The 26002-nt window shown below is 45.3% G+C and overlaps 1 protein-coding gene across 1 annotated transcript in view; it reads right to left on the bottom strand.

Moving 5' to 3' along the window:
• Nucleotides 1-313: 313 nt before the first annotated feature.
• The window catches only part of EMX1 (empty spiracles homeobox 1), a 57149-nt gene continuing 31460 nt past the window's right edge, over nucleotides 314-26002 (bottom strand). The window contains exons 2-3 of the mRNA XM_044292165.1: nucleotides 11178-11362; nucleotides 314-870 (exon numbers count right to left, since the gene is read on the bottom strand). Of these exons, the coding sequence (XP_044148100.1) occupies nucleotides 703-870; nucleotides 11178-11362 (353 nt within the window). The 3' untranslated portion in view covers nucleotides 314-702. The remainder of the gene's footprint in view (nucleotides 871-11177; nucleotides 11363-26002) is intronic.

A 26002-nucleotide genomic window follows, 5' to 3' on the forward strand; every position in this document is an offset into this window, starting at 1 on the left:
CTCTCTATCTCTCTATCTATTATCTATCTATCTATCTATCTATTATCTATCTATCTATCTCTCTCTCTCATATCTATTTATCTCATATCTATCTATTATCTATCTCATATATATTATCTCCTATCTATCTATCTATCTATCTATTATCTATCTCCTATCTATCTATCTATCTATCATTTAGGGACAGAGGTGTGCAGTTAGTTCCATGAACCCCACTAGATGATATATCTTATTTTTTGGCCCCGGCTGTGTGGTGTTGGGGCCCCTCTGTGTCATGTCTCCCCGGAATCTTCTTTGATGAGGTCAGACAGGCCCACGTTGTGATATTATTTTTATTAACACACATTTACACACTAAATTGGTAATAGCTACAGGTTCTTTCCTTTATCAGATAAAGAAAATAAATTAAAAAATTAGGGGGCAGATAAAAGAAGCCGAGGGGAGATGCTTCATTTCTTGTAGCCCATTCCATCCATGGTCGTGGTTTGGATTGGCTGATAAAAGTCTATGGAGAAACCAGCCGTGTCTACAGCCATGTGTGGCCTTCAGCATCGCTGTCTATGACGGGCACATGGCGTCTGCACCTTCATCAGGCCCAGCAGTTCTGTACCCAGACCCCATCACCGCCCAGTCTATATCATATGTCCCTTATTCCACTATGAGATGCAGTGAAAGTCTTGTGTGGCCTCGGGGGCCTGTCATTTAATCGTTGGACGTGACATCAATGTCTTCTCCGTTGGGCTGCTTGGTGGCCATTCTCCATCTGTTGATGTGATGAGAGCCCTTCTTCTTCTGATCGGAGTCCGGACCTTCCTCCTCCAGCTTCTGCCTCTTGTATTTGGTTCTCCTGTTCTGGAACCACACCTTCACCTATCAGATACCACAAGATCACAATTAGGAGAAGGAAAAAATATCCAAAACCAAGCAATTTCACAATAAAAAAAAAAATGACAAGTGTTCACAGTATTATTTATGTTAATAAACATCCATGTATAAACTAAATGTCACCTTGAAGATCAAGGACAGGATGCATTGTTTCAGCGAAATCACATATAGAGCAATATACTGCCTGGTAGGGTGGATCCTGCTGATTAAAATGATACCTTTCTTGTGAAAATTGGTTGCGGCATTCCCAAGAAAAATACTTTTATTCTCTATGCATGTGAGAGCTTCAGTGCACCGAGGGGCGGGGCCAGCACTGAAGAGCTGAGGGGTTAGGCTCCTCCCCTTGGTGCACTGAAGCTCTCACTTGCACAAAGAATAAAAGTTTTTTCTTCTCAGGAATGCCACAACCGATTCTCACAAGACAGGTATCATTTTAATCAGCAGGGTCAGTCCTTCCAGTCAGTATGTCTAGTTTAATAGAGTTGATCATGCTGACAGGTGCCCTTTAACACATTCCTGTTTTCCCTTATAAAGTTAATGGTGGGTGAGGTTGGCCATTCCCTATAATTTCTTTATGAAAGATACTAATTATCATCTTGTAACTTTGTTACTCTTCTAGTGACAACTCTCTTTCTTTTTTATGCAAACGAAGTAGATGTTGTTGCCGTCCATTTGATTCCTAGGATCACTGGACTGTAACAGGACCTTAAGAAGGGTCCAGCTCCGAGGGGGAAGGGGCACTGTAATATTGTATTACTTTATTATAATCTTTCTGAATGGCCGGGGACTGACACCTCGCAACCCCACTGATCAGCTGATCGGGAGGGGCTCGGATGCCGGAACTGCACAGCTCCATTTATAGTGTAGTGGACAAAGCTGGTTACTGCAGCACTGCTCCCATTGAAGTAAGGGCTAGGTGTCGGACCCCCACCAATTAGTAGCAGACAACCCCTTTAACTTCGGAGTATTCTGAATTTATATTCAGCATTAACTCTTTGTAGCGTCCTCACAGAAATATCCCATCTTGTGTCCCATTTATCTGAATTTTCTATATCCGATTGCCAATTGATAAAGTATCTGGTGGTACTATGAGGTGGACCATGGAAGGAGGATTGGAGGAGGGTGGATTATTGGATGTGTGAATGGAAAAAAATAACATATATTTCAAACAGAGTCTACTGGGTGAGAACTCAGCGTGATGGCAGCTATACACACTGACTAATTCCAAAATATTCAGTGTGAGCAGCAAACTCTCATTTGGCCACAATCCATGGGAATGTGAAAATGCAAACTGCATATTTAATACTCCAATTTTAACATGCAAGAGTGCGTGATCATCATCAGCCAGACTTCTAGGGACGAGACACACGAGGGCTGTGGAGGCAACAGGTCACATTACAGCATACAGGAGGCCATTACAGTGAAGTTCCTCCTACAAGATCCTATCACTACTGTGTGGATCCAAGTAGTAGAAGAGCATCTCAGGGACTTCCTCGCCAATGTCCTGCAATGTTATTTAAAGGAGATCTCTGAGGTCTTCTATATTACCAGGTCATAATAAAGTAGGCAATATGCTAAGCTCCGGGATATATATATAGTTTTCTGTGATTTTATTCGGTATCTGCATACATAAAGCTGTTTAACAGAGAAATCTTGTGAGTCCTGCATCTCCTCTCACTGAAAGAGAAAGCCTGTGAGTCCTGCATCTCCTCTCACTGAAAGAGAAAGCCTGTGAGTCCTGCATCTCCTCTCACTAAAAGAGAAAGCCTGTGCGAACTGTATCTCCACTCACTGAAAGAGAAAGCCTGTGAGTCCTGCATCTCCTCTCACTGAAAGAGGAAGCCTGTGAGTCCTGCATCTCCTCTCACTAAAAGAGAAAGCCTGTGAGTCCTGCATCTCCTCTCACTAAAAGAGAAAGCCTGTGCGAACTGCATCTCCTCTCACTGAAAGAGGAAGCCTGTGAGTCCTGCCTCTCCACTCACTGAAAGAGAAAGCCTGTGAGTCCTGCATCTCCTCTCACTGAAAGAGGAAGCCTGTGAAAACTGCATCTCCTCTCACTGAAAGAGGAAGCCTGTGAGTCCTGCATCTCCACTCACTGAAAGAGAAAGCCTGTGAGTCCTGCATCTCCTCTCACTGAAAGAGAAAGCCTGTGCGAACTGTATCTCCACTCACTGAAAGAGAAAGCCTGTGAGTCCTGCATCTCCTCTCACTAAAAGAGAAAGCCTGTGCGAACTGTATCTCCTCTCACTGAAAGAGGAAGCCTGTGAGAACTGCATCTCCTCTCACTGAAAGAGGAAGCCTGTGAGAACTGCATCTCCTCTCACTGAAAGAGAAAGCCTGTGAGAACTGCATCTCCTCTCACTGAAAGAGAAAGCCTGTGAGTCCTGCATCTCCTCTCACTAAAAGAGAAAGCCTGTGCGAACTGTATCTCCACTCACTGAAAGAGAAAGCCTGTGAGTCCTGCATCTCCTCTCACTGAAAGAGGAAGCCTGTGAGTCCTGCATCTCCTCTCACTGAAAGAGAAAGCCTGTGAGTCCTGCATCTCCTCTCACTGAAAGAGAAAGCCTGTGCGAACTGTATCTCCACTCACTGAAAGAGAATGCCTGTGAGTCCTGCATCTCCTCTCACTAAAAGAGAAAGCCTGTGCGAACTGTATCTCCACTCACTGAAAGAGAAAGCCTGTGAGTCCTGCATCTCCACTCACTGAAAGAGAAAGCCTGTGAGTCCTGCATCTCCTCTCACTAAAAGAGAAAGCCTGTGCGAACTGTATCTCCACTCACTGAAAGAGAAAGCCTGTGAGTCCTGCATCTCCTCTCACTAAAAGAGAAAGCCTGTGCGAACTGTATCTCCACTCACTGAAAGAGAAAGCCTGTGAGTCCTGCATCTCCACTCACTGAAAGAGAAAGCCTGTGAGTCCTGCATCTCCTCTCACTAAAAGAGAAAGCCTGTGCGAACTGTATCTCCACTCACTGAAAGAGAAAGCCTGTGAGTCCTGCATCTCCTCTCACTGAAAGAGGAAGCCTGTGAGAACTGCATCTCCTCTCACTGAAAGAGGAAGCCTGTGAGTCCTGCATCTCCTCTCACTGAAAGAGAAAGCCTGTGAGTCCTGCATCTCCTCTCACTGAAAGAGAAAGCCTGTGCGAACTGTATCTCCACTCACTGAAAGAGAAAGCCTGTGAGTCCTGCATCTCCTCTCACTGAAAGAGGAAGCCTGTGAGTCCTGCATCTCCTCTCACTGAAAGAGGAAGCCTGTGAGTCCTGCATCTCCTCTCACTGAAAGAGAAAGCCTGTGCGAACTGTATCTCCACTCACTGAAAGAGAAAGCCTGTGAGTCCTGCATCTCCTCTCACTGAAAGAGGAAGCCTGTGAGAACTGCATCTCCTCTCACTGAAAGAGGAAGCCTGTGAGTCCTGCATCTCCTCTCACTGAAAGAGAAAGCCTGTGAGTCCTGCATCTCCTCTCACTGAAAGAGAAAGCCTGTGCGAACTGTATCTCCACTCACTGAAAGAGAAAGCCTGTGAGTCCTGCATCTCCTCTCACTGAAAGAGGAAGCCTGTGAGTCCTGCATCTCCTCTCACTGAAAGAGGAAGCCTGTGAGTCCTGCATCTCCTCTCACTGAAAGAGAAAGCCTGTGCGAACTGTATCTCCACTCACTGAAAGAGAAAGCCTGTGAGTCCTGCATCTCCTCTCACTGAAAGAGGAAGCCTGTGAGTCCTGCATCTTCTCTCACTGAAAGAGAAAGCCTGTGAGTCCTGCATCTTCTCTCACTGAAAGAGAAAGCCTGTGAGTCCTGCATCTTCTCTCACTGAAAGAGAAAGCCTGTGAGTCCTGCATCTCCTCTCACTGAAAGAGGAAGCCTGTGAGTCCTGCATCTCCTCTCACTGAAAGAGGAAGCCTGTGAGTCCTGCATCTCCTCTCACTGAAAGAGGAAGCCTGTGAGAACTGCATCTCCTCTCACTGAAAGAGAAAGCCTGTTTGTGAGTCCTGCATCTCCACCCATTGAAAGAGGAAGCCTGTGAGTCCTGCATCTCCACTCACTGAAAGAGAAAGCCTGTGAGTCCTGCATCTCCTCTCACTGAAAGAGGAAGCCTGTGAGAACTGCATCTCCTCTCACTGAAAGAGGAAGCCTGTGAGTCCTGCATCTCCTCTCACTGAAAGAGAAAGCCTGTGAGTCCTGCATCTCCTCTCACTGAAAGAGAAAGCCTGTGCGAACTGTATCTCCACTCACTGAAAGAGAAAGCCTGTGAGTCCTGCATCTCCTCTCACTGAAAGAGGAAGCCTGTGAGTCCTGCATCTCCTCTCACTGAAAGAGGAAGCCTGTGAGTCCTGCATCACCTCTCACTGAAAGAGAAAGCCTGTGCGAACTGTATCTCCACTCACTGAAAGAGAAAGCCTGTGAGTCCTGCATCTCCTCTCACTGAAAGAGGAAGCCTGTGAGTCCTGCATCTTCTCTCACTGAAAGAGAAAGCCTGTGAGTCCTGCATCTTCTCTCACTGAAAGAGAAAGCCTGTGAGTCCTGCATCTCCTCTCACTGAAAGAGGAAGCCTGTGAGTCCTGCATCTCCTCTCACTGAAAGAGGAAGCCTGTGAGTCCTGCATCTCCTCTCACTGAAAGAGGAAGCCTGTGAGAACTGCATCTCCTCTCACTGAAAGAGAAAGCCTGTTTGTGAGTCCTGCATCTCCACCCATTGAAAGAGGAAGCCTGTGAGTCCTGCATCTCCGCTCACTGAAAGAAGAAGTCTGTGAGTCCTGCATCTCCACCCACTGAAAGAGGAAGCCTGTGAGAACTGCATCTCCTCTCACTGAAAGAGAAAGCCTGTGAGTCCTGCATCTCCTCTCACTGAAAGAGGAAGCCTGTGAGTCCTGCATCTCCACCCATTGAAAGAAAAAACCTGTGATTCCTGCATCTCCTCCCACTGAAAGAGGAAGCCTGTGAGTCCTGCATTTCCACTCACTGAAAGAGAAAGCCTGCGAGTCCTGCATCTCCACCGAATGAAAGAGGAAGCCTGTGAGTCCTGCATCTCCACCGAATGAAAGAGAAAGCCTGTTTGTGTGCCCTGCATCTCTACCCATTGAAAGAAAAAAACCTGTGATTCCTGCATCTCCACCCACTGAAAGAGAAAGCCTGTGAGTCCTGAATTTCCACCCACTGAAAGAGAAAGCCTGTGAGTCCTGCATCTCCACCGAATAAAAGAGGAAGCCTGTGAGTCCTGCATCTCCACCGAATGAAAGAGGAAGCCTGTGAGTCCTGCATCTCCACCCACTGAAAGAGAAAGCCTGTGAGTCCTGCATCTCCACCCAGTGAAAGAGAAAGCCTGTGGGTACTGCATCCCCACTCACTGAAAGAGGAAGCCTGTGAGTCCTGCATCTCCAATCACTGAAAGAGGAAGCCTGTGAGTCCTGCATCTCCACCCACTGAAAGAGAAAGCCTGTCAGTCCTGCATCTCCACCCACTGAAAGAGGAATCTTGAGAGTCCTGCATCTCCACCCACTGAAAGAGGAAGCTTGAGAGTCCTGCATCTCCACCCACTGAAAGAGAAAGCCTGTGAGAACTGCATTAATGCCAACTGAAAGAGAAAACCTGTTTGTGGGACCTGCATCTTCAATCACTGAAAGGAAAAGCCTGTGAGTCCTGCATTTCGCCTCACTGAATGAAAAAGCCTAAATGCAAAAAAATATATAATGCAATAGCACTCTGCAAACCAAATATGTATGAGTGGGTGGAATTTCAGGACTCAATGAGTGGAGATGCAGGAGTGACAGGCTTTCTCTTTCAGTGAGTGGACATGCAGGACTCACATGCTTTCTCTTTCAGTGAGTGGAGATGCCGGACCCACAAACAGGCTTTCTATTTCAGTGCGCATAGATGCAGGACTCACACGCTTTCTATTTCAGTGAGTGGAGATGCAGGACTCACAGGCTTTTCTTTCAGTGAGTGGAGATGCAGGACTCACAGGCTTTTCTTTCAGTGAGTGGAGATGCAGGACTTACTGAGATCGCCTTGACGTTTGGCAGACGGGCCCAAATAATTTTGTACAAAATGTATTTGCCAAGCATCTCAAATTTGTAAGCGTAGCATTAGCACCAGAATACTTTCTACTACTTTGGCATTATTGTACTTTATTTGGTTTGCAGAGTGCTGTTGCATTGTATATTTTATTGCTTTTGTGCTTTCAGCCATGGCAATCTTGTGGGAGTTTTCAGCTGATGGCATGGCTGCTGACTGATCTGATGGTTTCATAAGACATGCCACTGATGCTTGTCCTGTCTTTGGGGAACTAAAAACAAATGTGTACTTAGCAATCTCAGCCCCCCACTATTCTGTCCAACCACCAGGCAATGAGAAAGTTTCCCAATTTCCATCCCACCATATAGGTGTAATATTTGGCCATTCCATTGTCACATCTTGGTTGCTAACCACTTCCACTGGAGGCAAAGGTCTTTTCAGTTTTAAGAGGATAATCTATAGGAGGTCTCCATTACTATAAGATTGATGGCCAATCACACTGGTGGACCTCCAACTTTAGGATCCACGGTGATCAGCTGATTGAAGGGGCCCCTCTTGAATGGAATTGAGCTGGAATACCAGACACAGCTACTGCCAAAAATACAAAGATGTGCCTGGTAATAATGAAGAGGATGTGGCGCTCAATGAATTACCAAGGCCCCAGTAATCTACTTATTGAGGGGGGGCCAGTAGTTGGAGCCTCGCTGATCTGAAATTGACAGCTTGGGCTCCACAACATGGCTCCAAAACCTCTCCTCTTAGGCAATGTGAACCGAAGTATGGTTCCTGTCCTCAACAGATGGTGTAGCGACCATGTTGTCTGGTGACCTAAAAATCTAGACTAGAAGCATTTTAGTTGGTAGCATAAGCCTGTTAATTGGGGAGTTTACCTGACTAGTAAGCTATTAGTCTGGTACTTTAGAGTCTTGTTAGTTAAGTAGCCAAGTAGTCTAAAAGAATGGTACATCATTAGACTGGTTAATTAGACATCTAATAGCATGGTGGTCAAGTACCTTGGTAGTTTAATAGCCTTATAATCCCGTAGCCAAGAAGTTAACAGTCTAGTAGCAAAATAATCTAGTTATCTGGTAGTCTAAAAGATTAGTAGTCTATAACCATGATAGTCTAGTTGACGCCTAGTTTGATAGCCTTGTGGACTGGTAGCTTCGTCGTTTTAGCAATATAGCGTGGAGGCTAAGTGTCTTGGTAGTCTATTAGTCTAGCAGGCCGGGGGACTGGTAGTTTTGTAGTCTAGTAGTTTAGTAGCCTTGAAACCTATTAACATTGGCAGCCTTGTCATCTACTATGCTAATAGGCTGGTAGTCTAATAGCCTGGAACTCTAGTAACCTGGTAGTCTAATAGCCTGCCACTTTCTTAGCCTAATAGTCTAGCACTCTAGAAGGCTGGTAGTCTTATAGCTTGGCACTCTAGTAACCTGTTATCTAATAGTCTGGGACTCTAGTAAACTTCTATACCGTAGTGGTCCAGTAGTCTGTTTAGAAGCTAGGTAACTGGGTAGCCTAGTACTTTAGTAGTATAGTAGCAAGTTATTATGGTATTTTAGCTTGTTAGCCTGGTAGTCTGTTAATGTGGTAGATTAGTAGCTGGGTAGTCCTTTAGCTTGGTAGCCTAGTAGTCATGTAGCCTGGTAAATTTGTACCTAGTTACACTAGTAGCTTGTCATATTTTTTTTAGCTTGGTAGCCATTGAGCCTGCTAGTCAAGTAGCCTAGTAATCTTGTAGTTTGGTAATCTAGTAGCCTGGTAATCTTGTGGTTTGGTAATCTAGTAGCCTGGTAATCTTGTAGTTTGGTAATCTAGTAGCCTGGTAATCTTGTAGTTTGGTAATCTAGTAGCCTGGTAATCTTGTAGTTTTGGTAATCTAGTAGCCTGGTAATCTTGTGGTTTGGTAATCTAGTAGCCTGGTAATCTTGTAGTTTTGGTAATCTAGTAGCCTGGTAATCTTGTGGTTTGGTAATCTAGTAGCCTGGTAATCTTGTAGTTTGGTAATCTTGTAGCCTGGGAATCTTGTAATTTTGGTAATCTAGTAGCCTGGTAATCTTGTGGTTTGGTAATCTAGTAGCCTGGAAATCTTGTAGTTTGGTAATCTAGTAGCCTGGTAATCTTGTAGTTTGGTAATCTAGTAGCCTGGTAATCTTGTGGTTTGGTAATCTAGTAGCCTGGTAATCTTGTAGTTTGGTAATCTAGTAGCCTGGTAATCTTGTAGTTTGGTAATCTAGTAGCCTGGTAATCTTGTGGTTTGGTAATCTAGTAGCCTGGTAATCTTGTAGTTTGGTAATCTAGTAGCCTGGTAATCTTGTAGTTTGGTAATCTAGTAGCCTGGTAATTGTTTAGCTTGGTAGCCTGGTAATGTTTCAGTTTGCTAGCCCTATAGCCTGGTAGTCATTTACCTTAGTAGTCAGGTAGCCTGGTAATCATTTAGCCTAGTATCTGGTTAACCTAGTAGCCAGACAGTCTTTGAGTTTGTTGGTTCCATAGATTAGCGGTCTGGTAGTCATTTATCTTGGTATCCTGTAGCCTGGTAACCCTTTATGTTGGTAGACTAGTAGCCTGGTAATCTTTCAGATTGGTAGGCTTATAGTTTAGTAGCTTGATAGTCTTTCAGTTTGTTATTTGTATGCATTAGTAGCTTGGTTGTCATTTATCTTGGTAGCTAGGTAGTACGGTAACCTGGTAACCTATTAGTTGAGTAATCTTATGGTTTAGTAGCCTGGTAATCTTTCATTTTAGTAGACTAGTAGCCTGGTAATCTTTTAGCTTGGTAGACTAACAGTGTGGTAATCTTTTAGCTTGGTAGACTAACAGCGTGGTCATCTTTTAGCTTGGTAGACTAACAGCGTGGTCATCTTTTAGCTTGGTAGACTAACAGCGTGGTCATCTTTTCGATTTGTAGCCTGGTCATCTATCACCTTGGTAGCCTAGTAGTCTGGTAATCTGTCATTGTGGGATTCTAGGTGAATAAATTACATTATCCGCTCCTTCTACCTTGGGCGTTCTTATTCTGACAAGAATCGTAATTTATACAGACATCGTCCCTGGAAGGCAAAGATCCTGCAAAATCTCACTGCTGATTCATTTCCATATCCATTAAAGCCTCCACCAATGACAGGCCGCCGCCGTTCTCACCCCTCCTATCTCTATGCAAATGACTTTTGCGTTCAAACTGGCCGACAAAACAATGGGTTTTTTATTTTTTATATATTCCTGGCATATGAAATCTGGTGCTGCAAGCTGAAGAAGAGGGCAAATATTTATAGGTGTCTCACCCCATACAGGCGCACTATCGGCACTTACATTACTCACAGATGCTGTATGCACTGGCCTTGACATGCATGCACTGTAAGCTAAAAGTCTACAAGAACCCGGAGAGCGCCCCGTGAAGCTTCATATCTACATAGAAAGCTTTCCCTTGAACTAGAAAAACATGGCGTGTACCAGTGGACAACGCGCTTACCAGTAGGGACTGTTATCTAGCATGGAACAGATAAATAGTCTTTTAACCCATAGACTTTGTACACCTATTTATGATAGCATTGTACTCATTTTGGGCTAAAAATCTTTTTTTTCAATTGGTCTTTATTAAAAATGTTAAGCCGTTTCTGAGTAACTCGGGTTAAAAAATCTGTCTTTTTGCATGCTGTTTGCCCGTTTTCTTTGCATTAGCTCTTACTTCTGATCTCCTGACCTCAGAACCTCTTATGTAAGCCGTATTCTTATCGGTTTGAGGTAAAGAGACCAAATAGAAGAGCCAGATTCAAAGAAAACAGGAAACACATCTTGCAAACAGACTGATTTTTAACCCTGTTTCTCAGAAACAGATGAACATTTTTAATAAAGACAAACGGGGGAAAAAATGAGCAAAATGCAATCATTAAAAAATTGCTCTGAAGGTGTCCATAGCCTTTAATCTTTTTTCCTCTGGAGGAAAACTCATTTGCATATGATTTCCCATGCGGAAATACTTGTAAGACTTCCTACACTAGCTGGATCTCCTTAATAAGGAACGGTGCCCCCCCCCCCCAGTCATGTCCATTGGTCCATCTCTACCATCCATGATGATTTATATTAATGTAATACTGCAGCCTGCCAATGTAGCACCACCAGGATGTTCCCTGAGATCTGTGTCCAGATAAAACTTTGCAATTTCCCTAACGCCCCCTATTGGACATAAGTGAGATTTGATGTGTAAGTTCAGCACATAAGGTAGACATATATACCATACATACATGACAAAAAGTACACACATGTAGACATTTAACAACTACCTGGGTTTCTGATAAGCTGAGGCTGCTTGCTAACTGTTTCCTCTCTGCTCCCACCACATAATGGTTCTTCTCGAAGGCCCTCTCCAGCCGGAGCAACTGCGAAGGGGAAAACGCTGTTCTGATACGTTTAGGCTTCCTGGCGAAGGGTCCATGAAGGAGTAAACTCTCTTGAGAAACATCACTGCCTGGAATAAGAAGATACAACAGGAGCGTGAGAATGTCCTGTGATAATGTCAGTAATGAGTATGGGCATAGAGGTCAATGAGATTGTTCATTGACATGACGACGCAATAATCCTCATGGGGCATAGAAATTCTGAGAAACACACCGAGTCTTGTGATGTCATCTTAACTTCATGATGTTAACAGGAGAGATCATTGAGATTTGGTTCAAACTCTTGAAGATGATGTCAGGTTATGTGACAGCCCTGCACTTATCATTCAGATGATGCAATAAATGGTCAAAATTGTTCATGTGATGTCATCATCTTCACAAATCATGGAAATTATGTCATAACCATCAGATATGAAGTTGATGCCATATGCATCACAGATAAGCGAAGTACAGCAGTAAAGAGAAGCTCCATATACTACTGAGATGAGGGATGCTTGAGATGATTAGGAGTCCATCATAGAAGATAGACCTCTGAAGACCATGAACCTGATGTCATAACCATCAAAAATCAGACGTTTGACTCTTTCTCCTACACAACTGAAGGACAATCGAGAAATATTATGGAGTAGTTACGTATATTTAAATTATACATCTACTGAGAAAAATTGGGTCAGTAATAAGATAATATGGCAACGAGGGAGGGGCCGTGACAACCATTCACTCATCTACATGGCACACCAAGTAAGAAATACCAAGGGGACATTATATAACTGGCTGAAGCTACAGAAGGGGAGAAGGCTGGAGCCATTACAGAAAGACTTGTAGGACTTGTAGGTGACCAGGGAACGTTAGCCCCATAGGAGCCGATATGTCTGACAGAAACTGAAGGCATGAGAAGGCGGCAGCTACTGTAACAAAAACACATTTTTGGCTGGATATGTACAAAGAAGATACTGTGGTTTTCTCTAATATCTTTCAAAGTTTCAAATACCGTACTTAAATATTTGAAGATGTTTTACTCCACGTTCATCCCACTCTACATTTATATTACACCCACTGAGAACTTCTGCCAGATCACTATGTACGTCACACGGAATGTGCAAGACACAAAAGGGTAAAAAAAGCATAGAATATGGAGCACGCTGGTATAATTACATATATATATATATACAGCTGGTATAACCTGGGCATCTCCTGTATATAATTATATATGTACAGCTGGTATAAGTTATACATCTTCTTGTATATAGTGATATGGAGCATGCTGGTATAACCTGGGTATCTCCTGTATATAATTATATATGTACAGCTGGTATAAGTTATACATCTTCCTGTATACAGTGATATGGACCATGCTGGTATAACCTGGGCATCTCCTGTATATAATTATATATGTACAGCTGGTATACGTTATACATCTTCTTGTATATAGTGATATGGAGCATGCTGGTATAACCTGGGTATCTCCTGTGTATAATTATATATATACAGCTGGTATACGTTATACATCTTCTTGTATATAGTGATATGGAGCATGCTGGTATAACCTGGGCATCTCTTGTATATAATTATATATGTACAGCTGGTATAACCTGGGTATCTCCTGTATATAATTATATATGTACAGCTGGTATAACCTGGGTATCTCCTGTATATAATTATATATGTACAGCTGGTATAAGTTATACATCTTCTTGTATATAGTGATATGGAGCATGCTGGTATAACCTGGGTATCTCCTGTATATAATTATATATGTACAGCTGGTATAAGTTATACATCTTCTTGTATATAGTGATATGGAGCATGCTGGTATAACCTGGGCATCTCCTGTATATAATTATATATGTACAGCTGGTATAAGTTATACATCTTCTTGTATATAGTGATATGGACCATGCTGGTATAACCTGGGTATCTCCTGTATATAATTATATATGTACAGCTGGTATAAGTTATACATCTTCTTGTATATAGTGATATGGAGCATGCTGGTATAACCTGGGCATCTCCTGTATATAATTATATATGTACAGCTGGTATAAGTTATACATCTTCTGTATATAGTGATATGGACCATGCTGGTATAACCTGGGGATCTCCTGTATATAATTATATATGTACAGCTGGTATAAGTTATACATCTTCCTGTATATAGTGATATGGAGCATGCTGGTATAACCTGGGTATCTCCTGTATATAATTATATATGTACAGCTGGTATAAGTTATACATCTTCTTGTATACAGTGATATGGACCATGCTGGTATAACCTGGGCATCTCCTGTATATAATTATACATGTACAGCTGGTATAAGTTATACATCTTCTTGTATATAGTGATATGGAGCATGCTGGTATAACCTGGGTATCTCCTGTATATAATTATATATGTACAGCTGGTATAAGTTATACATCTTCTTGTATATAGTGATATGGAGCATGCTGGTATAACCTGGGCATCTCCTGTATATAATTATATATGTACAGCTGGTATAAGTTATACATCTTCTTGTATATAGTGATATGGAGCATGCTGGTATAACCTGGACATCTCCTGTATATAATTATATATGTACAGCTGGTATAAGTTATACATCTTCTTGTATATAGTGATATGGAGCATGCTGGTATAACCTGGGCATCTCCTGTATATAATTATATATGTACAGCTGGTATAACCTGGGCATCTCCTGTATATAATTATATATGTACAGCTGGTATAAGTTATACATCTTCTGTATATAGTGATATAGACCATGCTGGTATAACCTGGGCATCTCCTGTATATAATTATATATGTACAGCTGGTATAAGTTATACATCTTCTTGTATACAGTGATATGGACCATGCTGGTATAACCTGGGCATCTCCTGTATATAATTATACATGTACAGCTGGTATCAGTTATAACTCTTCTCGTATATAGTGATATGGAGCATGCTGGTATAACCTGGGTATCTCCTGTATATAATTATATATGTACAGCTGGTATAACCTGGGCATCTCCTGTATATAATTATATATGTACAGCTGGCATAACCTGGGTATCTCCTGTATATAATTCTATATGTACAGCTGGTATAAGTTATACATCTTCTTGTATATAGTGATATGGACCATGCTGGTATAACCTGGGCATCTCCTGTATATAATTATATATGTACAGCTGGTATAACCTGGGCATCTCCTGTATATAATTATATATGTACAGCTGGTATAAGTTATACATCTTCTTGTATACAGTGATATGGACCATGCTGGCATAACCTGGGCATCTCCTGTATATAATTATATATATGTACAGCTGGAATAAGTTATACATCTTCTTGTATATAGTGATATGGAGCATGCTGGTATAACCTGGGCATCTCCTGTATATAATTATATATATGTACAGCTGGTATAAGTTATACATCTTCTTGTATATAGTGATATGGAGCATGCTGGTATAACCTGGGCATCTCCTGTATATAATTATATATATGTACAGCTGGTATAACCTGGGCATCTCCTGTATATAATTATATATGTACAGCTAGTATAAGTTATACATCCTCTTGTATATAGTGATATGGACCATGCTGGTATAACCTGGGTATCTCCTGTATATAATTATATATGTATAGCTGGTATAAGTTATACATCTTCCTGTATATAGTGATATGGAGCATGCTGGTATAACCTGGGTATCTCCTGTATATAATTATATATGTACAGCTGGTATAAGTTATACATCTTCTTGTATATAGTGATATGGAGCATGCTGGTATAACCTGGGCATCTCCTGTATATAATTATATATGTACAGCTGGTATAAGTTATACATCTTCTTGTATATAGTGATATGGACCATGCTGGTATAACCTGGGCATCCCCTGTATATAATTATATATGTACAGCTGGTATAAGTTATACATCATCTTGTATATAGTGATATGGACCATGCTGGTATAACCTGGGTATCTCCTGTATATAATTATATATGTACAGCTGGTATAAGTTATACATCTTCCTGTATATAGTGATATGGAGCATGCTGGTATAACCTGGGTATCTCCTGTATATAATTATATATGTACAGCTGGTATAAGTTACACATCTTCTTGTATACAGTGATATGGAGCATGCTGGTATAACCTGGGGATCTCCTGTATATAATTATATATGTACAGCTGGTATAAGTTATACATCTTCTTGTATATAGTGATATGGAGCATGCTGGTATAACCTGGGCATCTCCTGTATATAATTATATATGTACAGCTGGTATAAGTTATACATCTCCTTGTATATAGTGATATGGACCATGCTGGTATAACCTGGGGATCTCCTGTATATAATTATATATGTACAGCTGGTATAAGTTACACATCTTCTTGTATATAGTGATATGGACCATGCTGGTATAACCTGGGGATCTCCTGTATATAATTATATATGTACAGCTGGTATAAGTTATACATCTTCTTGTATATAGTGATATGGACCATGCTGGTATAACCTGGGTATCTCCTGTATATAATTATATATGTACAGCTGGTATAACCTGGGTATCTCCTGTATATAATTATATATGTACAGCTGGTATAACCTGGGTATCTCCTGTATATAATTATATATGTACAGCTGGTATAACCTGGGCATCTCCTGTATATAATTATATATGTACAGCTGGTATAAGTTATACATCTTCTTGTATATAGTGATATGGACCATGCTGGTATAACCTGGGTATCTTCTGTATATAATTATAGATGTAAAGCTGGTATAAGTTATACATCTTCTTGTATATAGTGATATAGACCATGCTGGTATAACCTGGGTATCTCCTGTATATAATTATATATGTACAGCTGGTATAAGTTATACATCTTCTTGTATACAGTGATATGGAGCATGCTGGTATAACCTGGGCATCTCCTGTATATAATTATATATGTACAGCTGGTATAAGTTATACATCTTCCTGTATATAATGATATGGACCATGCTGGTATAACCTGGGCATCTCCTGTATATAATTATATATGTACAGCTGGTATAACCTGGGTATCTCCTGTATATAATTATATATGTACAGCTGGTATAACCTGGGCATCTCCTGTATATAATTATATATGTACAGCTGGTATAAGTTATACATCTTCCTGTATACAGTGATACAGACCATGCTGGTATAACCTGGGGATCTCCTGTATATAATTATATATGTACAGCCGGTATAAGTTATACATCTTCTTGTATATAGTGATATGGACCATACTGGTATAACCTGGGCATCCCCTGTATATACATATGGAGCATGCTGGTATAACCTGGGTGTCTCCTGTATATAATTATAGGCAGCTTATATCTGGAGACAGGGGCCATGTTTTGTGGCTGTGTTTAGTAAAGGATTCATGTAACTCTATCTGCTGGGATCTCAGCTCCTGCATCATTCTCTATTTAGAGGGTGTAATAATGGGGCCCCGTGTATCAGGGCTGCAGTGAATGTCACCGGTCGGCGCTGCTCCGTACGGTAACAGTGTAGGTTAGCAGCGATCCCATGTATTATATAATTATAGACTCGCTGGCTTCAGTCCATCAATAATGAGGTGTCGGGTTACAGGCCCAGGCAATGCGGGAGAAAGCTTCTCATTGAACCCTTAATTTGCAGGATCAGGCAGACGACGCGCGGTGTAATTACATCAATATGGGCACAACTAGGACACTGGACTCTCAATCCCACCCCATCATTAAGCTTTTACTTCAGTATCATTAGCCCCAGCCACACGGCAGCTTCCCATATATACCAGAGGACTAACAGGGTACTCTCCAAATATACAGGGTGGGCGTCTGCTATCTGCCCCTAACAGAGGGACCTTCATAGTGAGCGCAGCTCTGGAGTATAATACAGGACGTAACTCAGGATCAGTACAGGATAAGTAATGTATGTACACAGTGACTGCACCAGCAGAATAGTGAGTGCAGCTCTGGAGTATAATACAGGATGTAACTCAGAATCAGTACAGGATAAGTAATGTATGTACACAGTGACTCCACCAGCAGAATAGTGAGTGCAGCTCTGGAGTATAATACAGGATGTAACTCAGGATCAGTACATGATAAGTAATGTATGTGCACAGTGACTGCACCAGCAGAATAGTGAGTGCAGCTCTGGAGTATAATACAGGATGTAACTCAGGACCAGTACAGGATAAGTAATGTATGTACACAGTGACTGCACCAGCAGAATAGTGAGTGCAGCTCTGGACCAGCTGTTCCTGAGCTGCGATTACCTGTGGGTGTGGTCGCCTGTGGCTGTGTGTAGCTGCTGCTGCTGCTGCTGCTCCTGAGCGTTTGGAGGAAAATCTATCCACCTGAGGCCGGCTCTCTCCTCCCCAGGGGGAGAGTGGGTTCTCAGGCATGAGCGAGGGAAGCAAGCCCCAGGCTCCTGTTCCCAGCGGCAGGCCTTCAGGGGACAGGAGAAGCCAGCGTTTGGCCTGCATGGAGGACTCAGGGGTAAGAAGATCTGGCAGGAGTCGCAGTAATGTGGCTTCTGTCTCCCCTGAGTCTGAGGGTAGTAGGAAGAGCCGCAAGGCTGGATCCGCTAAGGAGGACCCGAATGCCAGCATGGGTGAGAGTGGCCCTTCCGGGGCCCAGCAAAAGCCGAGTGTTCACGGAGGTGAAGCAGATCTTGAGGAGGAAGGCTGGGGCGTACTGAGGGCCCGGGAGTCCATTTCCACCTACGGATCCCGGGTCATGAGCCACCTCCGTGAGTACGAAGACGCGACTAAGACCCTGAGGAGGCTCCGGGAGGAGCTGCGCGGCTTGAGGTCTTGTGTTGGAGTGGCCCCAAAGAGGAAGAAGCAGGGGCTGGAGAGCCAAATAAAGCAGCTACAAGCTGACATTGGCGAGATTGAGCAAAGGCGGACTGTACTCCGAGATAAAAGCGGCCCGTTTAAGGAAAAACTCCTAAACGAGGAACGTTTTCGGAAGATGGCGGAGGAGAAGGGGCAGATGGGGCAGCAGCCTGACAGCCAGGTGGAGAAGGAACCAGTCGTGCAGGAGGAGGATGATGATGATGACCAGCAAGATCCACCTGGCAGCCTGCAGGAGCAGATTCCGTACAGTGGGCCCCCTGCACGCCAAATAGCAAGGTCACCCAGCTGCGGCTCGGGGGATGAGTATGAGACCTGCGGCCCGGGAGGGGCCCTAGTGGAGGAGATCCAGCTCCTGGAGTCCCCAGTGCGTTTCCAGGACTTATGCTTTGGTGATGAGTTGCCACCGGAGACGCCTGGGGAAGGAAAGAAAAAGGCTAAGAAGACCAAGCTCCAGGAGCAGGTAAGATATGTATACACCCCCCTCCCTGGGACCCCCGGGTCGACCGCAGGGCCGGCTCACTGTATAAGCCCCTCTTCTCAGCCCAGCCCGTGTCCTGCAGTGGACTCGGTGCAGGAGAGAGGGGAGAGCGAGGTATCCGATATGGTGGTGAGCTCCGTCTCTGTTTGCAGTAACGGGGATGGAGCTGGTGCGACACCGGCTGAAAAGCCGGACAGGAAGGTTACTGCGGAGGATGAGAGAAAAATCTCTGGCGCTGGAGTTTGCTCCCTGATGGGAGGAGGGGGTGGCTCCACGCCACAGATGGCTGCAGGAGCTCCGATGGCTCCAACCGCTGATGACGCTGTTCCCTCGGGCCAGCAGAGGCATGAAGGAGCTGTCGGAGCTATGACGGTTACGCCTCCCAATGAAGGTCAAGAACTGAGGCCAAAGCCTTTGTTTTGTATTGGCGCTGCTGGTCCAGATGAGCGGCGCCATGAAAGAACAGATCAGCAGCGTTTGGATCAGTGGCGCCCGGTAATGGATCAGCGGCGTCCAAAAGTTGTAAATGGTAGTACTGAGGAAGCGGAGGGCAATGATAAAAGTGGGGTTGGGGCTGTGGTCTGTCTTTTGGGGGCAGCTCCGACCCCAGGGCCCAGTGATGCTGAGGTACCAATAATTACACCAAAACACACCGGTTCAGCCAGTATGAGTGAGGGAGCAGGTGGGGGGCAGAAAATTATTTTTAATAAAAATATGTCTGGGGGTTTGGATGGTGGAGTGAATGGTGTTAGGAGGGAAGGAAGGGAGGTCGCAGAATCTGTTGTAAGTAAGGCTGGTTTGGGGATGGAAGATATGGAAGTGGGTGGTGGAGGGTCTTTGGTAAGCGGGGAGGGTGTGGAACCTGGTCCGGTTGCCCCCCCGGCTGTGGCAGCCCCTGTGCGCAGTTTTGCTACTGTCACGGCCGGGGTGAGTAGGGGACCCTCCTTGTCCTCTGGCTCTGGGGACGGCGTTTTGCAGCGGCGTCTTCTGGAGGCTCTAAAGAGAGGGGAGAGCACAATCAATGTAGAGGGGAGGGAGGTTGATCTATCCTTTTGGATAGATAGGCATGGCCTCTCAGCCTTCCGAGAGCAAAGGAGCGGGGAGACCACGTGGTCCCTCCCGACAGCTGGGCAGGGTGCTCTCCGTAGGAATGTGGTCCGTCTGAGGTGGAGGGGCAGTGATACATGTCCTTCAAGATCAGAAGTTGTTGAGCTCCTTCTAAAGATGGGCTTCAAGGCGACAGACATCTACGCCTTGATACATCCCTATGGGACCCCTGAGTTCGATGTCAGCTTTGTTCGGCCGGAGGGACTTGAGCTCTTCTGGTCGAACTATGAGATGGCAAAGGACGAGCCCAGCTGGCGAGATTTTGCCGTCCAGGCAGTGTCTCGTCAGAACAATGTGAAGAGGGTGACCGTTCTAACCCGTAACGAGTCACTCTCGTGTATTGACATCATGACGTGGCTCGGCCGATATGGGGAGGTGGTGGAGGTTCCCAAGAAGAACAGGGATGAACATGGCATCTGGTCTGGGGCCTGGACGTTCATGGTAAAACTTAGGCTTTTAGGAAACACAGTTACTCACATACCATCTGCCACCTTCCTTGGAAGGGATCGCATCCAGATTTTCTACCAGGGTCAGCCGAAGCTCTGTCACAGATGCGGCAGCCCCACACACTTCAGTGCTAACTGCACTGTACAGAAGTGCGCGCTGTGTGGGGAGATTGGCCACCTCGCTGCATCATGTGCAGAGATTAGGTGTCACCTGTGTGGTGACTTAGGTCACCCATTCAGTCGCTGCCCTCATTCCTTTGCCAATGCGGTCAATGCCCCGGCGGGAGGAAGCCGTGAGGCCAATTCTACTGGGGCAGGGGCTGGCAGAAGTGAAGGAACAGAGGGGCCAGGGAAGAAAAGTAAGCAAAAGACGCCTGCCCAACTGAGGCGTCAGGGAAATCGCCGAAGGGAGAGGGAGATGGGTGAATCCCGGGAACCTCAGGCAACTGGGGAAGCTGGGATGACCCCTGATCTCACCCCTGAGACTGCTGCTACTGCTGAGGCCCAAAGGGACAGTGAGCTGGATGAGGAAATTGGGAGGATCCAGGAAGAGGAAGGTGCCATCTCCTCATTATCCCCCCATGACGGGGGAAGTGGGGGATGGCAAAAGCAGGGTAATAAACGTACAGGGAAAAAGGGAGATTTAAGATCTTCTCCCACCCGCCAGATGCCAAAGGAAGGTACAACCAACCCCCCTCTGATTAGTCTCTCAAACCGGTTCCAAGCCATTGGTGACACCTCCCCCTCCTCAGGGGAGGGAGCCGGTGGGGAGGTTTCGGGAGTCGCGGTGACACCTGGGCCTGCGGGGGACGCCGAGCCTCCTTCTACTGGGGAAAACATGTCCTCAGGGGTGGGGGCTGGCTTGGAGTCAGAGCACAAGGGCAGAGGTGAAATGGACACATCTGTTTGTTTGAAGAGGGGTAAGCCATCATCTGATGAAAAAGTTGGTGGGGGCAGTGGGAAAAGAAAGCCATCTAATTCAATCACCCATGATGGTGGCACTCACTCCGTTGACGCTGGCGTCCATTAATGTCGCCAGCATTAAGTCAGATACGGCTAGATTTGCGGCCTTTGATTTTTTCAGCCGGGTTGAAGCTGACATTTTGTTTTTGCAGGAGACCAGGCTGCCAGATTTGGCATCTGTATTTAAAGCTAAAAGGGAGTGGCGACGCGGATCCTCCTACTGGTCTCTTGCGGCCGAGCCGTATAGCGGGGTGGCAGTCCTTTTTACTGCACCGGTAGAATGCCGACGGGTTATTGAATTAGAAATGGGGAGGTGCCTGATCCTGGATGTCCTCATGAGGGGACAAGAACTTCGTCTAATTAACATCTATGGTCCCCAGTCCAAGTGGGACCGTAAGTGTCTCTTCATGAGGATCAAGCCCTATCTTTTTACAAGTCGGCAGGTGGTCTTTGGAGGGGACTTCAATACTGTCACGAGGCCCCAGGATAGGGGAGGTTCCAGGGACAAGCTGACTTACGACAGCATTGCGCTTAATAAAATAGCTAGTGAGGCTCGTCTGGTGGATGTCCACATCCGGCACACCCCAGGCCACCCGGGGTTCACCTATCATAGGGCTAGTTGTAGGTCTAGAATAGACAGGTTTTATTTAAAGGAGGAAGCCGTCTCTTCAGCCGTGTCCGCTGTGGAGGTGGAGTTCTCCGACCACTGTATGATTTTGTTTTCTCTGAATGTTGCAGAGACCCCCCGAATGGGAAGGGGCTACTGGAGGCTCAATTCGTCTCTCTTGGAAGAAGCGGAGATAAGACAGTCCTTTGAGGATTTCGTTCAGAGCCAGGTACCATTGCTGGATCTCTGCGGCAGTAAGTCTGAGTGGTGGGAGATCTTCAAGGAAAGGGTGGGGAGATTCTTCCGCCAGCTCTCGAGCCTCAGGAGTCTGAGTAAGTATCGCCTGTATCAGGGCCTGAGGAGGAAACTCGAACGTCTTGTCTCGACTGGGGGTAGCCGTGAGGAGATCTCCAGAGTGAAGTCTTTGCTTATGAGGTGTCAGTACGATAGGCACGCATCTTTAGTTTTTGAGAGGGATTACGGGAAATACCGCTCGCCCGACCCTTACAAAAACTGCAGGATGTCAGTGAGTAGTAAGATTGTGTCAGGACTGATTGATAGTACGGGTTCTCTGAGAAGGTCCAGATCAGGGATCCTGGAGGTTGTCAGATCCTTTTACTCACATCTCATGGCAAGGAGGGATCTTGATCGTGATAAGATATCGGCTTTCCTGACTGAAACTGTCCCTGAACCAGGGGTAGACCCCTCTCTTGACGGTTTGACGGAAATGATCAGTGAAGAGGAAGTCAGTCTGGTGATTGAGGGGCTTGCTCCCAAAAAATCACCTGGTCCGGATGGCTTAACATCTGAGTTTTACAAGACCTTTAAGGACACCTTAGTTCCCCTCTTGACTGAGGTATTAAATGAGTGTCTCTCCTCGGGTACTCTACCAAAGTCAATGAGGAGGTCGGCCCTGATCATCCTGTCAAAGGGTAAAGATCCTTTCCACATTGAGAATTGGCGTCCCATAGCGCTCCTCGGTGTGGACAGAAAGATTTTGGCAAAGGTGCTATTTAATCGGCTGGTGAAGTTTGCACCCCAGCTCCTTTCTGGGGCCCAGCATTGCTCTGTTCCCGGCCACAGTACTTTTAGTGCTGTGCTCAGTGTCCGGGAGGCCGTGGAGCAGGGCAGGGCAGGTCACTGGAAGGGGTACATGCTGTCCTTGGATCAGGCAAAAGCATTTGATCGTGTTAACCACGAGTACCTCTGGTCTGTCCTTCTGAGATATGGCCTGCCCGGGGGGTTTGTTGATTGGCTTAAGACCTTGTATGCAGGGGCAGAGAGTTTCCCGCTTGTGAATGGTTGGATTGGGCGTCCTTTTGGGGTGGGATCTGGGGTTCGCCAGGGTTGTCCTCTGAGCCCGCTTTTGTACGTGTTCGCGATCGATCCCTTCCTTAGAGGGGTTGATCGTGGGCCGTTGGCGGGCATCGGGATGGACCGGGCGGCTCCGGAGACTACACTGAGGGTGGTGGCGTATGCTGATGACGTAACTATCTTTGTGTCTTCGAGAGGGGAGGCAGAGTGGGTACTGTCTGAGGTAGAGCGCTACTCAGAGTCATCTGGGTCCAAGATCAACCGAGATAAGTGTGAGAGTCTCTGGCTGGGAGGTGGAGATCCTGGTTTTGATCTCCCGGACACCCTTCCAGAGCCCCAGGAATCTACAAAAGTCCTCGGCATTGAATTTGGCCAGGGGGATTACCCCCATCAAAACTGGGATAGCAGGCTTAAGATTGCCGCTCAGAAGGTGGACCAGTGGAAGGGTTGGTCTTTAACCCTCAGGGAAAGGGGGAACATTATCAAAACCTACCTGATCCCTTTGCTGTTATATCTGGGCAGTGTGTGCGTCTTGCCGGAACCTTTCTGGACTCGGGTCTACAGTCTGTTCTTCCAGATGTTATGGGGAAACAGACTGAACCTTGTCAAGAGGGAGGTTACTTACCGTACGAGGAGACTAGGAGGGTTGGGTATGGTCAACCCTGTGGTGTTCCTGGTGAACACCTTTATTAAGATTAATCTCTCGAACCTCTGGCAAGAGAGGGCTCCTCTGTGGGTAGCCTCCTGTCGGGGATGGTTTCGGCCTTTCTTCCAGGAATGGGAGACAGGGGGGCAAGTGAAGGATCTCCGCACACCACATGGGCATCTCCCGGCTTATGCTGCCCTGGTTCTGAAGGTATTACGTCGGTGGGGTCTGGGGATGTGGGAAATCAGGACTCAGTCAAGGAGACTCCTTGACCAGAGGGTTCTGTTGACCCATTTCCAGAAACCTCTGGCCCTCAGGGACTGCCCAGGTCGGGATCTGAGGGTTGGGTTACGGCTTTTAAATTCCAATAGGATCCCCTTGAAGTTCTTTGACTTGACTTGGCGCTGCTTCCATGGGAAACTGTGTGTGAGGGACAATCTGAAGTGTAGGAGCTCTGAGGACAGGGGGTGTCCCCGTGAGGAGTGCGGTGGTGTGCTGGAAAGCATGGACCACTTCCTGCTTCATTGTCCCTTTAACACAGAGGTTTACACCAGGGTGGGGACCTCCATTGGCTGGCCTAGGCTGGTCACTCTCTCCTATGCGGAATGGGCCTATGGAGCATTCAGACACCTGGGTGGTAGGGACCTTTGCACTTTATTCCTAGTCAGCTCAGTGGTCAGGTACTACACGTGGCATGCACGGTGTTTAGTTTCGACGCAACGCAAAATCCTCCCCGAGGATGAGGTGGTTAGGAACATTCTCGGAGACCTGGTGAAGGTGCGCTCTCTGGAGTACGAGAGGTTGGGGGCGGGTAGAGCCTCTCTCCTCTGGAGGGGTTTTGCCTTTAGGGTACCCTAGCCTGTTGTCTCCCCTCCCGGTGGTGGGCTGAAGCTGACACTGTAGATTTTTGTTTTGTTTTGGTGGCTGTATGAGGACATAGGGCTTGCAGGCGCCAAACTTGGGCTTTAATGGGTTGTGTGTGGCTGAAAAGCCTCACGGTGGGTGGTGAGGTTAAGGTCTACTATGTAATGTACAATGTAATGTAGTTTATATGTCTTTATGTCTATATATATTTGTATATTTGTATAGGTTGAGTTGTCGGGTGTAGTGTTAGGTTGGGTGGTGGGTAAATGGGGGGAGGGTTCCATGGAACATTGGGGACTTTGGGACATATAAGAAAATCCTGGGCTGGTTCATGGACGTCTATTATCATGTACTGGGGGCATGGGATGCGGGACCAGCTCAGGGACCCAAAAAAAAAAAATAAAAAAAAAAAATATATATATATATATATATATATAATATAAAAAAAAAAAAAATTGTGTGTTGCATTGGGGTGGTGGTGGGTGGGCTTTTTGTAAGTTTAACTTCTGTATTTGTTAAGTGTAGGTAGGTGCAACCGGATCAGGAAGGTTAGTACATGTACATAGATATTGTAAATATTGTACATAGCTGGTGTTCTGTGGCGAGTGGGCTGGACCGGTGCTGTCTGCGCCGCGCTGAGGAGCATCATGTCCTGTATGGTTGGTTTGGTCTCTGTTTTATATATTTATTTATCTGTTTGTTTTAAAATTTTAATAAAAGAAATACAGGATGTAACTCAGGATCAGTACAGGATAAGTAATGTATGTACACAGTGACTGCACCAGCAGAATAGTGAGTGCAGCTCTGGAGTATAATACAGGATGTAACTCAGGATCAGTACAGGATGAGTAATGTATGTACACAGTGACTGTACCAGCAGAATAGTGAGTACAGCTCTGGAGTATAATACAGGATGTAACTCAGGATCAGTACAGGATAAGTAATGTATGTACACAGTGACTGCACCAGCAGAATAGTGAGTGCAGCTCTGGAGTATAATACAGGATGTAACTCAGGATCAGTACAGGATGAGTAATGTATGTACACTGTGACTGTACCAGCAGAATAGTGAGTACAGCTCTGGAGTATAATACAGGATGTAACTCAGGATCAGTACAGGATAAGTAATGTATGTACACAGTGACTGCACCAGCAGAATAGTGAGTGCAGCTCTGGAGTATAATACAGGATGTAACTCAGGATCAGTACAGGATAAGTAATGTAATGTACACAGTGACTGCACCAGCAGAATAGTGAGTGCAGCTCTGGAGTATAATACAGGATGTAACTCAGGATCAGTACAGGATAAGTAATGTATGTACACAGTGACTGCACCAGCAGAATAGTGAGAGCAGCTCTGGAGTATAATACAGGATGTAACTCAGGATCAGTACAGGATAAGTAATGTATGTACACAGT

This window comes from Bufo gargarizans, chromosome 1, assembly GCF_014858855.1.
Source record: "Bufo gargarizans isolate SCDJY-AF-19 chromosome 1, ASM1485885v1, whole genome shotgun sequence".
NCBI classification, from domain to species: Eukaryota; Metazoa; Chordata; class Amphibia; order Anura; family Bufonidae; genus Bufo; species Bufo gargarizans.